We start from the raw sequence: 14,303 nt of genomic DNA on the forward strand, positions 1-14,303 counted from the left end.
TAAAGGCACGGGACAGGTGTTGTCTTGACGCATCCCGTGATGATGCGACAGGTGTCATTTAGGGCTGTGTCGACCAATTTGGTGTGACGTGATCGGCTCCAGCTTGAGCAGGCATACTCTGCTGTAGAGAAAGACAGGGCCATGGCAGTTGCACGGATTGTTTGTGGGTCTTCGCCCCACTTATGAGTGAAGCGGCCGGGGTGATACGTTTTTATTCACAATGGAATTTTATTGTACTCCTAATATATCAGTCAGCACAGTAGATTCATATTTCAATCGATCTGGGATGTTAAAATTGTGCAAAACTCTGTTCAATTAATTGCCTCTTCTGCTACATTAAACATTAGTACTAAACATTAATGGAACAAAATGGCAGTATATGTATATATTGAAATAAAAGCTTCAAGGTAATAACAATTATCAATGGGATATGTCCATGACCATGAATACAAAAAAAACCCAAAACAAGACAAGAGACAAACAAAATAAAATAAAAATGTCATGTAAATCCAATATACACAATTAAACGTGCTTATTAAAGTACTACAAAAATATTGCTAATACTATATTCTTTCTTCATAACAGTTTAAAAAAAGACACCAAGCGACGCACAAATCCGTTAGATATGCAATGTTATTATTTATTTATCTGTCTGAAATATGTATGGTCACATGACACCTGTGTGTGTCAGCTGACTGGGAGGAGGAGGAAGTTCATGCACTACTGCTGTTACTGCTGTAAAGATGGCGATCTTCAGTGTGTATGTTGTGAATAAGGCCGGTGGATTGATCTATCAGTTTGACAACTATGTGCCCAGAGCAGAGGCAGAGAAAACCTTCAGCTACCCTTTAGATCTGGTGCTCAAGATCCACGACGAAAAGGTGGTCGTTTCGTATGGACAGCGTGATGGAATCCGAGGTAAACTAGCTGCTGTTATTGTCACTCCCCTTCCTCCAGAGTCCAGACAGTAGTCATAAACGACACAGGTTCTGCAAGCAGCATACAGAATCTAATGTTTTATTCCATGGGTTTCCAACACTTTTCATATCAAGGTTCATTATTCTGCATTTGATTTGAGCCACGGATCACCATTTGATTAGCTTCTCAGACCCCAACTACTGTGTTGTCGTTGGATAAGATTTTCACAATTCCATGCTGTACCATAGGAGAGAGAGATAGATAACAGGCAAACGTTGATCAAAATAATTCTTCTACATTCTCTTACAAGTCTAATTAATTCATTAATTAATTAAAATGAAACCACTTTTACACTCGAATTAAAGATCTGTAAAGGTCCATTTGGTTACCAACTCTCCATTTAGCTGGTGGTTCCCGGACCACTGGTTTATTCCAAGCTCACCATCGTCGAACTACACATTAATATAATAATATAAATATAACAGATCATAATGCCAAATAGATCACTGTTTCTCTCTGGTCCACATGTCTGCAACTTACTGAACTGATGTGCAAACATTTGGCCCCATTTGTACATTTTCTTTTAGTAATATCATTTAACACTAAACAGCTTGGATCAAGATCGTCATCAGTCATTGTTGTATAAGGCTACATTAACACTGAGGATTGTACAGGATAGATTGGAGTACCAGAGATTACAAAACATATATGTCTATTTGTACACTCTGAGTTACAAGGGTCCATTTAGACCCTCAGTGGGCCCATGCCATGACCAGACGTTGAGAAACAGTGGCATAGATTAAAATGTTATATTGTTTTACAAAGGACTTCTCTTGCTGTCATGGTGTTTGTACAGTGGGCCACGCATTGCTGTCCATCAACGGGGCGGACGTAGCTGGAAGGAACACGGCTGATGGCAAGGACATCATAGAGTATTTGAAAGACCCTTCAAACTACCCAGTGTCCATTCGATTTGGACGGTCTCGCCTGAGTTCCAACGAAAAGCTGATGCTGGCCTCGATGTTCCACTCGTAAGGCTCCACTCGTATTTGTACTAAGTTAAACATCTCTTGTTTCAAAATGGATAGAGAAGGATGTTTAAACTGAGTTTGTTTCTTCCCTCAGGTTGTTTGCCATCGGTTCACAGTTGTCCCCTGAAGTTGGCAGCTCAGGGATTGAGATGCTGGAGACGGATGTATTCAAACTACACTGCTTCCAGACTCTCACAGGTCAGTGGTGTAAATAAGTGTGTGTGTGTTCCATGGGCCACAATTTGATTGACTACTGTAGGGCAATTTACTGAAAAATGATATGATACCAAACAAATACCAACAAAGTATTCAATACATTCATAGAATCATCACTTTTCACTTGCCATATTTATAGGATTATAAGCACAGTTTTTGTTGTATTCATAAATCCCTATTTTCTTGCAGGGATTAAATTCATAGTGCTGGCAGACCCCCGTCAATCTGGCATTGATGCACTGCTGAGGAAGATTTATGAGATCTATTCTGACTTTGCTCTCAAGAACCCCTTCTACTCTCTGGAGATGCCTATCAGGTAACTGATACAAGAGGAAGGTATAGAGCATAGAAGTGCATATGCATAGACATGTCATGGCCAGGGTAAAGCTTAATGGTACGTTCACACACGGGCAGATGCAAAGACAGTATACAAAGCGACAAATATGCGGTGATCTTTGCATATGCCTCGTGTGAACGCAACATTGCTGAATAGAGGAACATCTTTGTTGTATTTCTCCTAAAATAATTAAGACATTCAGACCATTGTAATGCCCCCTACCAAGGGCTGCCTGAAACATTGTGGAAGTAATGCTTATTGGAGCTAAGTGTATTACTGTGTAACACATGACATGCAGTGTACATCACTGTCTGATCATGTCTTGTCTTCTGATTTCAGGTGTGAACTATTTGATCAGAACTTGAAGGGTGCACTGGAGATTGCAGAGAAAGCTGGCAACTTTGGACCCAGCTCTTGAACCAGGAAAGCCTCCTAGACAAACGACTCAAACTGTCATTTTCACCCAAATGTAAATATTTAATGTTTTTGTACATATTTAAGAATAAATCCATCTATGTCAATAACTTTGACAGTGTTCGATCATTTTAAATTTTGTACTGTATGTGGGATCTTTGACTTGCTGTATAATGTTCACAAGGGATTAGGACAGAGTTTTGAGTTATGTAAATTAACCATAACCCATGTCTCCAAGCCATAGATTGCCCACTTGAATCAGTTGTTTATTATAAAATGACAGCATCTTGCAAAGTATACAGTATATAAACTAATTCAAATAGGAAATGTCAACAAATTACAAACATTTCAACACATATTGCACATTATTCAATTAACAATACATTTCAACACATTACAGTCAAGCTCCAGTTAGTGTAAAGACAAAACATGCAGCACTTCTTGGAGACTTACAATGGGAAATGTTCTCTCCAGTTTTATTTTCTATGTACCTTTTTTTTAAATGGCATATAAACTTTGCACATCCCCTAGAAAATTATTGCAAAAATATATACACAGCCTACTGTATTAGTGTGCATTGGCACTGCCTGCATTGAGCACGATTCAATTAAATTATGATTCACCAGGTATGGATTTGCTTTGTTTCTACGACAACAGATATACTGAACATAATTTGATTTAGAATGATATATTATATGCAGTATTCATTTATAATTATAGTATATAATTTATGTAATTGGTCAGCTGGAAACAGGAATGTTAGCCTGGCTCCAGACCATAGATCCTGCCCACTCCACTCAGACTCAAGCTTCACAGAGCTTCAGTCTGATAATCAGGCTATGTTGTCATTATACTCACTTTATAACACTCCAACCAAGAGCTGCCTTGGGAGGGACTACAGATCCCGTAGCCAGTGGAAAAAATTATAACAGCCTAACCCTAGAACACACTGTCACCTTAGCTTTTAACCACTTTAACCATTATTTAAAACTTGGGGCTGTTGAAAAATAGCAGATATACACGCTTATAGTTCCGTGCTACGAGCTTGTAGATGTGCTATTTTTGAAAAATCATGGAAATGTGTGCAAATCTTTGTGTAGAGCCCAAGTCCCTATACTTGGTGCTACTGGACTGGTTGCCAAGGAAGTTCAGACTTGTGCTCCAGAAACTGATATCCAAACGTTCACTGAGTTTATATTAGATATTTATTCTGCTCAAAGTCCTAAACAAAGCCATAAACATAAATAAACCGTCGACGCACACAGGATACAGGTCATCAGAAAACAGTCTAAAAACTGTTTGCCTCTGCCACTGGCAACACCTGCACCTCATTAGGGACGGGATTAAATACCCTCCCTGTAACCGTGGCAACCTGAACTTGATTGACAAATGACAATGAAAAACTTAAACAATATGGTGGCTCAAATGGTTCTTACACTTTGAATGTATATTCTTTCACAGCGAATGTTTTTAACTCTTATTTGCTTCTGGGGGTCCCTGGAACAACACATTTTCAGATGGGGGTCGGCGGCCAAATGCATATAATGTTTGGGGTCCTTGACATTAAATAGTTTGAGATTAAAAACCACTGAAACATAGGTTTTTCAGGAAACTGTCATGATTTAGAAGACATTTGTAGGATCTGGTCTCAATGGGTTAAACTTGGGAAGTGAAAAAACAACTTGCAATTTCATTAATTGGTCAACCCCCTAAGGAGAAAAGTACAGGGGACAGACGAGGGTTTTCTGTATTTTATAGTAGTAGTAGTAGTCATGTGTGATGAGTTTAGTCCGATTTCTTTGCAACATGGCCCATCTTGGTTCTGATATTGCGCAACAGGAAAAATCCAACAGCGGTGGCAACACAGGCAACCTCTGCTACCCAGAATGCCATTTCCCAGCCGTGATGCTTGGCAATGGTGCTGAATGGCAACCCAGACAGGAAACCGCCAACTAAAGGATTATACACAGCATACTAAGCAGAGAAATGTATACAATAGCAGAAGGCACACAAATCTAATAATAGGCGGAAGTTGACTGCATTCACCTGGTGTTTCAAGTATTAGTCCCTGAGACGATGAACCATCTAAATCCACAATAACTATCCGTAATGTGTAAATTATGGATAAGGGGTCAGGACTCAGGACAGATAGGTCTAGATTCTAACTTCTTCGTCTCAACTGCTTAATTATAGCCAGCAGTGCTCTGGGTGCCCACTGCATCCAATTTGAAGATTATCCTGGTTTAGTAACACTAAACCTTACATGCCCTGTGCCACGGAAATATTACAAATATAACTACAGGCATGATTAGGGTCACATTTGAATATCTGAGCAAAAATACAACTTCTACATTGCCTATGTTGCCAATGTTGCCAATGCTAAAAAAAAATGAGTTACTGTTAATTTAAGGTGATGCCATACGGCATACGCAACCAATTGCACATAGGTGCTTGCTTGTTGAGCTCTGCACAATTAAGTGGCTATCATTTAAATATACGAAGATAACTGAAGCACCAAATGTTTCCAAATGATTTAATCAAACTGTAAAAAAAAGAAAACTGAACTTACTGTTGGCCATGAGAGCAACAATAGCATGTGACGTGCCACAGTAGTTGGAGGGAGCACTCTCGTTGGCTATAACTCCAAACAATGCTATGGGCCCATAGGATGAAAAACCAAACGCAGCGCCCAGGGACAGTATCCACACCTACGTACAGGTACACAGAAAACACACTGTGACAGCAAACAGGCACCACAATGATGCTAGTCTAAGTTTCAGCTTCTGTGCCAAAAGGACTCTACACTGAATGATGTAAAATAGATTTTGATGCTTAAATGTTGCTTGACAAAAACGTACTTCAAATGAAAAATGCATACTTTTAATAATGATATCAATAATAATAAACAACTTCATTTGTATAGCGCCTTTCATACAGAGTTGCAGTTCAAAGTACTCACAGGCAAGACAGAACTAAAGTGCTTTGGTCAAAGTTAACATATCATACACAGAATATGCATATGGACATGACATAAAAATAGGAGTAAAAGGTCAAGCACAGGGTTAGAAGAATGATACGAAATAGACGTGCTGGGGAACCCCGTAAAAGGGAGGACGGAAAAGGCCAATCTAAAGAGGTGTGTTTTTATTTTTTGTTTAAAAATGTTGGTGGAGTTGGCCTCTCTGATTTCCTGAGGAATTGTGTTCCATAATTTTGGTGCATAAATGAACTAAGATGTAGGCCTACCTTAGGGCTGTCTGGAGTGACTGTCATTCTAAAAAGGTACATGGACACAGACATGCCGGCCATCATGCAGATCAGGATGAAATGACGCGGGTTCCCATTAAGTCCCATACCTTGCTGTACAAAAAGGACAAGTTAAGAGAAAACTGCATAATGCTTTGGTTAGGGTGTCAGAATCTAAAGCTTGAGAAAAACACAGCAAAATACATTCAGGTGCATATGGGCAGTGTGCACAACGTTAGGACCACTTGTACTATTATGATGGATGCTCACTTTAGCCACAGCCTTATCAGAGAAGTATCCAGCAGCTAGACTTCCCAGCAGGCCTCCTACCTCCAGGGCACTCATGTAGGAACTCCCTGTGTAAAGCAACAACTTTTAGGCAAATTTCAACCAGGAAAATTAGAACAATTATCGTTTAATTTGGTTGACATACTATATCTCACTTGCAAGTTCCATTCAATGGGCTCATATTGGAAAGAACTTGGGCCCCTTCCCTACTTCCTTCACAGGTGTTACTGCTGATACTAATGAAGGCTCTGTTCCATTCTCGTCAAACAGAGTCAGGGTGCTGCTATTGTGCATGTGGGCTCACTGTTAACACACCTGTGGGTCTTCAAAGTGTCCTTGAGTGGGTTCCAAATGGCCCGTACGGGTCTGTGACTCTGAGAGTGTACAAATGGAACCAAATGGACCCGTAAGGGACCATTTGGTTCCATTTGGGGGTCCTTGAAATGTAAAACTTTGAAAGCCACTGTACACTAAATGGAACATACCCATGAGTGTGGACTGCCCCTTGTCCTGAATGAGGAAGAGCTGTCCCCAGTCAGTGCAAGCTGTCTTCACACCAAACACCACCAGGTAAGACACGGACAGCAGCCACAAGTAGGGAGACAGCAGGAACTCCTTCAATGTGCACTCATTGCTGGATGATCCTGATGAAGATCAGGAAGAAACAACTTTGAGTATAATATTAATTTTACTTAAATTTACAGGTGTATAAATAGTAGTAGGAAACATTTAGTAAATCTCAAAGAATACTTTGAATTATAGGAGCTGAAAAGGCGTTCAGCTCCTTTCTATCTATATAATAGAAGGATGTCAACACACAGTAAAATGGTGGGGAAACAAAAACAATGTTAATTATAGTCTTCAAGTTCAAACTGTCTTAAACATTTGCATTGTTGAGTTTTTGTTTTCTAGTTTCAGTTAATTCAATTAGAAAATATAATATGTTTTGTGTCAATCAGACAACATCTTTACTGCTCTGCAGTAGCGAAGCTAAAAGTTTGCTCTTCTCAATGGAGGAGCTAGGCGTACTGCTGTGGTGTATGAGAACGTTAACAGCGTTCTAGCGTGTACCGTCTAACTACGCCTGCACGTCAATTTTGTTTTGGTCCCACGCCGTGGTACCCCATGCAACGAGCATGACACCACTGCGTGAGAGATGTGAGGGGCACACACTGGGTACAGAGTTCAGTGTCACTGACCCTTGGACACGAAGGCATAATGCAGTGCTCATACTAGCTCTGGTCCATAGCCAATGCTTATATGATTCTGCCCTGCATTGACTATGCTATTTTCGCTTTTAACTCTCACATGGAACTCAGACCAGCCTCTCCTCTTTAGCGTAAATAAAAAAAAAGTTTTTGCTACTCACCAAAACAAAGGCGGGTTGTGTCATTAGAAAGCCTACTTTCCTTAGTGGACGCACACCCCCCACCACACGTATAAAGGGTACTTTTTGGCCAGAAAGGGATTTTGTTTCCACCACTTTTAGTTACTCCAATGCGCCCTCTACCGATATTGCCCAGAGAACTGCCTCAGAGAATATTTACCAGTGTCATGGACAGTCACTGGTCTCACTGCTCGATTTACTACAATAAAGGTGGTTGCACACTGGACGCGTTTTTCGGAAAACCGATGGAGAAACGCTGCAAAAGATCTGAAAAACGCGCTCTGTGTGCAGGGACCTTTAGCCTACCATAATGCTTTGCTGCACTAGTCTCACCCCACCTTGTGGAGAGGGAGAGGGCTGTCTTACCGAGACAACATGTAATCCAGGAAGGAAGTGACATCACAGACACTTTGAAATACTAAAATATCTAAAAACACGTAGCACCCACATAAAAACCCCAGGTGTTTATTTTCTCCCAAACATTAAACTAAGATCTGTTTGCAAAAGGGGTGAAGTGGCCCTTCAAGTACAAGAACAGTTCTTATGAACCATGTCCTCACCTGCTTTGCCCTTCTTGGCTGCTGCTGCCTCGATGTTGGGGAGACCCACATCCTTGGGCTCATTCTTAATGACCAGCAGGCAGACGACGGACAACGCCACGCAGGTCATGCCCGAAATGGACATGGTCGTTCTCCAGCTGTAACTCTGGGCCATCACGGTGGCGATAAGGGGGCCTAGACTGCCAGCCAGGTTCATGCTGCAGGATAGAATGGCCCACCATGTTCCAAATTGAGAGGGCTCAAACCACTGACAAAGGAAGAAGATAAATAATAAGAATAACAATAGCACTCAATCATAACTGTTATAGCCTTTGACAGCTGACATAAAGCTATTTTCAAAAGACCAGCTTTGTCAGGTGAGGAAGATGTTCCTATTTTCAACAGCATAAGCAGTGCTATACAGTTTCTGAATACCGTACTCTCTTCTTAAGCCATACCGTTCCACTGACAAAATACTGTCACTCCTGAGCCAGATAAATAAACATTCTACGTGAGAATCGGGTGTTTCATAACCAACAGCATTGTGGAGGAAGGTGGGCAAACAATCTACTTCCCAATTTATGTGTAACTCAAAACAACAATCTTGGAAACCTTTTAGGTATAGGGATGCACGGATATGGGCCGATACCTATGTCTAAAATAACAATTTAGCCAATACTGACACTGATAGCCTATACAGTATGTCTAGTATTTACTATTTCGTTTTTTGTTGTTTTTATTTCTCCCTTTTGAGCCAGGGAAACAAATACATTATTTATTTTCTTTTTGTTTGATATTCTTTGGGCTTTTCCCTCCGGCTGGCCAGAAACTAGCCCTAGAACGGCTCTTGTTGTTACATACAGTATGTACAGTATTTCACATACAGAGCCATAGAACACACAGGTTAATTTCAGTTCGGGTTCTACATGGGCGGCCTAAATGTGATGAATGCTCCGTTTGTACTCACCCATTAAATTATTCCAAAGACGTGGTGTGAAAAATGGTCCTCTAGTTTTATATCCATGTGAAAGTTCTGGCACAAAACGCGTATTTAGTGAATTATCTCCACTTTTTCAAGAGATGCACACGGACATCTATCTCTCCGGGCGAGGGGGACCGGAATAATCGATGAACTGATTTGACAAATACGTCATGTTTATAAATACGTCCCCTCGCCCGGAGAGAAAGATGTCCGTGTGCATCTCTTGAAAAAGTGGAGATAATTCACTAAATACGCGTTTTGTGCCAGAACTTTCACATGGATATAAAACTAGAGGACCATTTTTCACTCCACGTCTTTGGAATAATTTAATGGGTGAGTACAAACGGAGCATTTATCACATTTAGGCCACCAATATGGAACCCGACCATAAAGTAAGTGGGACCGTTCTATGCCTCTGATACATGAAAATTTACGAAGTATAATTAAATGATCACAGGCATTCTAGGTCTAGCCAGAGACCAGGATCACTGCATGTTTTTTGTGAGGGTACATACGTACCCTAGGGGACACATACGTACCCTAGGGGGACACGGGGAAAACATGCAAACTCCACACAGAAAGGCCCTTTCGGCAATGGGCACTGCACTGATGCCACGGAGGAGAGAACATCTCTTTGGCCGGTCTAATGGCCTATAATCACAAAAGGACGTACCTTGCGCAGCACGCGCCCACAGGGAGGCCAGCCCAGGCCCTGCCCCAGGCCGTTGAGGAACCAGAGGCCAGAGAACACGGCCACAGTGGAGGACCAGGAGAAGACCACGTTGATGCCTCCCACCACGCACAGGCCGATGGAGAAGAGCCAGCGGGCGCTGATCTGGTCCGACAACACGCCGCTGATGAATTTACTGATGGCGTAGGCCAGCGACTGGCTGCTGGTGATCATGCCTGCATGGATGAAGGTTTGAGGACAGGGTGCATACAATTACATACATACATGGCACACATTTGAAAGAAAGAAAATGCAACGGTCTTCTATGTTGTTAACACCAGTTCAGGAGATAAGACCACCCTCTATGTCTCCCTGACACTTCCCGTTCCCCATTAATTGCAATAATTTTGTAGGACAATTCATTCATCGTCAAATAAAATGATATGATTGTGGCAATCGCTAGGGTTGTCACAATTATGACATTTAAGTTGACGGTGAATTGTACTTGCTCTGCAAGTCAACTCTGGCATGTGCACTGTAAAGGTTACGGTAGAGTACTATGGACAATAACGTACAATGATGGACAATTAATCGTTTGTCCATCTTTATGTACCTGGCTGGGCCATCTCTGGGGTCGTGGATAGTTATGATTATGACTGACTGTGTCTCTCTAGGGTTACAGTTTATTTTTTATTTTATATAAGATAGATTAAACATTATACAATGTTACTTAATAGACTATTTGTTCTATGACCTTTGATTTATTTATTTTTGTATCCAACTTGTGTTTTGATGATGTAGGTACACATATACATAATGTTTTGTTGTTATTAATCTGATCTATACCTTGATGCCATGTGGGTGCACATGAATACATCTACATGGTTAGGCCTATGATGTTTTTGCATAAATGTTTTTGCTGTGTATAAAGCACTTTGGTCAATCTCGATTGTTTTAAATGCTCTACTGTAAATGAAGCTTGATTTTAATTTGAGTATATAGGCTACTATTAGGCCTAGCAGATTTCAACCATACCCAAGTCGTCCTTGTCCAGCGTGATCTCCTGCATCAGGGAGGGCATCACGAAAGAAAACGTCTTTCGATTGAAGTAGTACAGTGTGTAGCCAACAAACATGGCCAGAAAGATTGTGGTGCGGTAGTAGCCATATCCTGCTGCGGTTGTCGCCATGGCTGGTTTTTAAAAGCCAAATGCAATGAAAAGGGAGTCTAGCTTCAGAGGAGCGAGTGAAGCTCCTCTTCTTAGTGAACTTTGCTTCTGGATCCGCCATACCAAAGACTGAGGCGCTGTAATCAATACAGGGTTAATGGTTAATTGGTTATCTAGCGTTTAAGCGTTGACTGGTTTAATGTGTCTTGTCTTCTTGACTCTTGTTATTAATTCACCATGGGCAGATTGTTTATGTTTGTGTTCACAATAGTCTACTGGAATTTCTTCGGGAATCGGTATAGTCTACAGTGGGACAAAAAACAAACAAATAATGATCCCCTTAAAGCCTTGACCTTGGCGTTGTCGTGTTGTCTCGTTAATGATCCATTGAGGGAGTCCTCTATGGTGAATGGTGATTGCCCAGCTAACATGTCCACCTGGGCCCAATTGGGTTTTGACATGGGCTATGGGCTTGGGTTCCAAGTGGGCCGTGCACCCAGTATTCACAAAGGGCCCACCCGTGTTAGCCCATATGGGCTTATGTGGGTTTCTAACTGGGTCTTAGGTGGTATCCAAATGGGCCATTTTATTTCAGAACCATGTGTGCCACCTGTGTTTGCCTATATGGGTTTGAACTGGGATCTGATTGGGCCTTAAGTGGGTACCAGCTGGGCAAATTATCAGGCCACACTTGTGTCCGTCCTCATTGTCTTCCGTCCTGTTTCTGTTGCCACATTGGCGGTGTTTCCAGTTTTCTGTAGTAGTTTCTTCAAGTGTTCAAACTTTATGACTGGATAGCACTCGATCCGTAGAGTCCTACATTACTATCTCCTACGATCAAGGGTTAGGGTTAGGGAACTGTAGCATGCCGTTTTTCATCATTTTTGAGGACGAAAATCACTCCGACACCATGGACTATAGCCCATGGTCTGGAAGTGATTTTGTCTTTTTTTTCAAATCCTCGTTTTTCATCGTTTTTGACCATGGATTATAGCCGGGTTAGGGTTAGGGTTAGGTTCCACGGGCTAATAAAGTGTAAATTCGGGGGTCCTTCACAAGAAAAGGTTTGGGAACCACTGTTGTAGAGGGTCTATACTAGATGATAAGTTAGTGACTTTGACAGTGTACAAATACATTGATACATTGAAAAATACATTCTGGATGTGTCACTTACAAGCAAACAAACAAAAAAGCAGTGTGAATTTTCTGGAGCCAGTGGCTCAGTGTGTTAGAACACTGTCCACATGTTTGGGAGATGGTGAGTTCAAACCCCAAATAAGTGTTTATTTTCAAGACCAATTTCAGAAGAAGAAAACAAACAAAAAAGCAGTGTGAATTGTCTGCAGCCAGTGGCTCAGTGTGTTAGAACGCTGCCACGTGATCGGGAGATGTTGAGTCGGCAGTAGAAATGAGGTACAGACAACCGTATGACTCTCAAGCTGATCTCACTGCGGGATGAACTCTATGAGTTTATGTTTAAGAACTAACAATGCATTGAAAAATACATTCTGGATGTGTCACTTACAAGCCGAAATAGCTCAGTTGGAAGAGCATTAGACTGAAGATCTAAACGTCCCTAGTTCAATCCTGGGTTTCGGCAGTTGAAATGAGTTACAGAAAACTGTATATAGTTTCGGAAGACTTACTATAATATGTTGTTTTTCATGATTTTGAAGGATAAAAAAAAGACATACTATAGTTCATGGGTTTGGAAGACATACATGTGTACTTCATGATTTGGAGGATTAACAAAATATCAGCCAAAATCCAACTCCAAACTCTAACTCACAGGCAAAGGAAGACTGTTGTTGCAGATAGCAATAGGTAACTGAGTTAGGGTGCTGTCGTGGTTTTTGACGTGCCAATCATTCTGATTGACAGATTCCTTGGCCAATCAGATCGGTCTGCCTTTCAGCCAATCCTAGGGCTCCTTACATTGTCTCCTCCAATCAAATGGTCGCAGACCCGGACCACTTCCTTGTTTATAACTGGATGAAATACTCTGACCTGTTTTAGATTTATAGTGATTCTTCAACTTCATTTTCTTCATTTTCACAGTTTTTGACGTTTTATTAATATAATTGATCATTCTAGATCACTGCTAGATCTGTAACAATCTTCTCTTATGGGGTTGGGGTTAGGGTTAGGGTTAGGGTTAGGGTTAGGGTTAGGGTTAGGTTCAGGTTCCACAGGTTAATAAAGTGTAAATGTGGGGGTCCTTGACAAGAAAAGGTTTGGGAACCACTGTTGTAGAGGGACTATAGAATAGATAGATGTTGATAGTATTAAGTTAGTTACTTTGACAGTGTACAAATGGAACCGGTTTTCAGCAGGTCAAATGAGGTACAGAAAACCGTATGACTCCCAGGCTGATCTCACTGGGGGAAAACTGTATGAGTTTATTTGTTTAAGAACTAACAATCAATTGAAAAATATATTCTGGATGTGACACTTACAAGCCAAATTAGCGCAGTTGGTAGAGCATTAGACTGAAGATCTAAAGGTCCCTGGTTCAATCCAGGCTTTTGGCAGTTGAAATGAGGTACAGAAAATCCTATGACTCTTAGGCTGATCTCACTGGGTGAAAAACTTTATGATTTTTTTTTGTTTAAGAAGTAACAAGTAACAGTCAATGTAAAAATAAATACTGGATGTGTTACTTTCAAGCCGTAATAGCTCAGCTGGGAGAGCGTTAGGCTTTAGATCTGAAGGTTCCTGGTTCAAACCTGAGATTCGGCAGTTGAAATGAGGTACAGACAACCGTATGACTCTCAAGCTGATCTCACTGTGAGATGAACTGTATGAGTTTATGTTTAAGAACTAACAATACATTGAAAAATACATTCTGGATGTTTCACTTACAAGCAAACAAACAAAAAAGTGAATTGTCTGGAGCCAGTGGCTCAGTGTGTTAGAACACTGTCCACATGTTTGGGAGATGGTGAGTTCAAACCCCAAATAATTCTTTATTTTCAAGACCAATTTCAGAAGAAGAAAACAAACAAAAAAGCATTGTCAATTGTCTCGAGCCAGTGGCTCAGTGTGTTAGAACGCTGCCACATGATCGGGAGATGGTGAGTCTGCAGTAGAAATGAGGTACAGACAAC

The 14,303-nt window shown here is 41.0% G+C and overlaps 2 protein-coding genes across 2 annotated transcripts in view; one reads left to right on the forward strand and one right to left on the reverse strand.

The window, feature by feature from the left end:
* The first annotated feature begins 736 nt into the window (after positions 1-736).
* On the forward strand, positions 737-3,020 carry trappc4 (trafficking protein particle complex subunit 4). The gene is made up of 5 exons (XM_083773423.1): positions 737-918; positions 1,775-1,949; positions 2,044-2,147; positions 2,355-2,481; positions 2,842-3,020. The coding sequence occupies exons 1-5, from the start codon at positions 744-746 to the stop codon at positions 2,918-2,920; spliced, it is 660 nt and encodes a 219-aa protein (XP_083629549.1). The 5' UTR covers positions 737-743; the 3' UTR covers positions 2,921-3,020.
* A 1,681-nt stretch (positions 3,021-4,701) lies between these two features.
* Positions 4,702-14,303, reverse strand: part of slc37a4a (solute carrier family 37 member 4a) — a gene marked incomplete at its 3' end in the record, with an annotated part of 34,390 nt that continues 24,788 nt past the window's right edge. The window contains exons 2-9 of the mRNA XM_083772898.1: positions 11,064-11,333; positions 10,032-10,264; positions 8,398-8,644; positions 6,936-7,094; positions 6,433-6,518; positions 6,163-6,276; positions 5,486-5,624; positions 4,702-4,868 (exon numbers count right to left, since the gene is read on the reverse strand). Coding sequence (XP_083629024.1) covers positions 4,702-4,868; positions 5,486-5,624; positions 6,163-6,276; positions 6,433-6,518; positions 6,936-7,094; positions 8,398-8,644; positions 10,032-10,264; positions 11,064-11,217 — 1,299 coding nt within the window. The 5' untranslated portion in view covers positions 11,218-11,333. The remainder of the gene's footprint in view (positions 4,869-5,485; positions 5,625-6,162; positions 6,277-6,432; positions 6,519-6,935; positions 7,095-8,397; positions 8,645-10,031; positions 10,265-11,063; positions 11,334-14,303) is intronic.

Source organism: Protomyctophum parallelum (assembly GCF_964188405.1).
Source record: "Protomyctophum parallelum genome assembly, chromosome: 9".
Classification (NCBI taxonomy): Eukaryota; Metazoa; Chordata; class Actinopteri; order Myctophiformes; family Myctophidae; genus Protomyctophum; species Protomyctophum parallelum.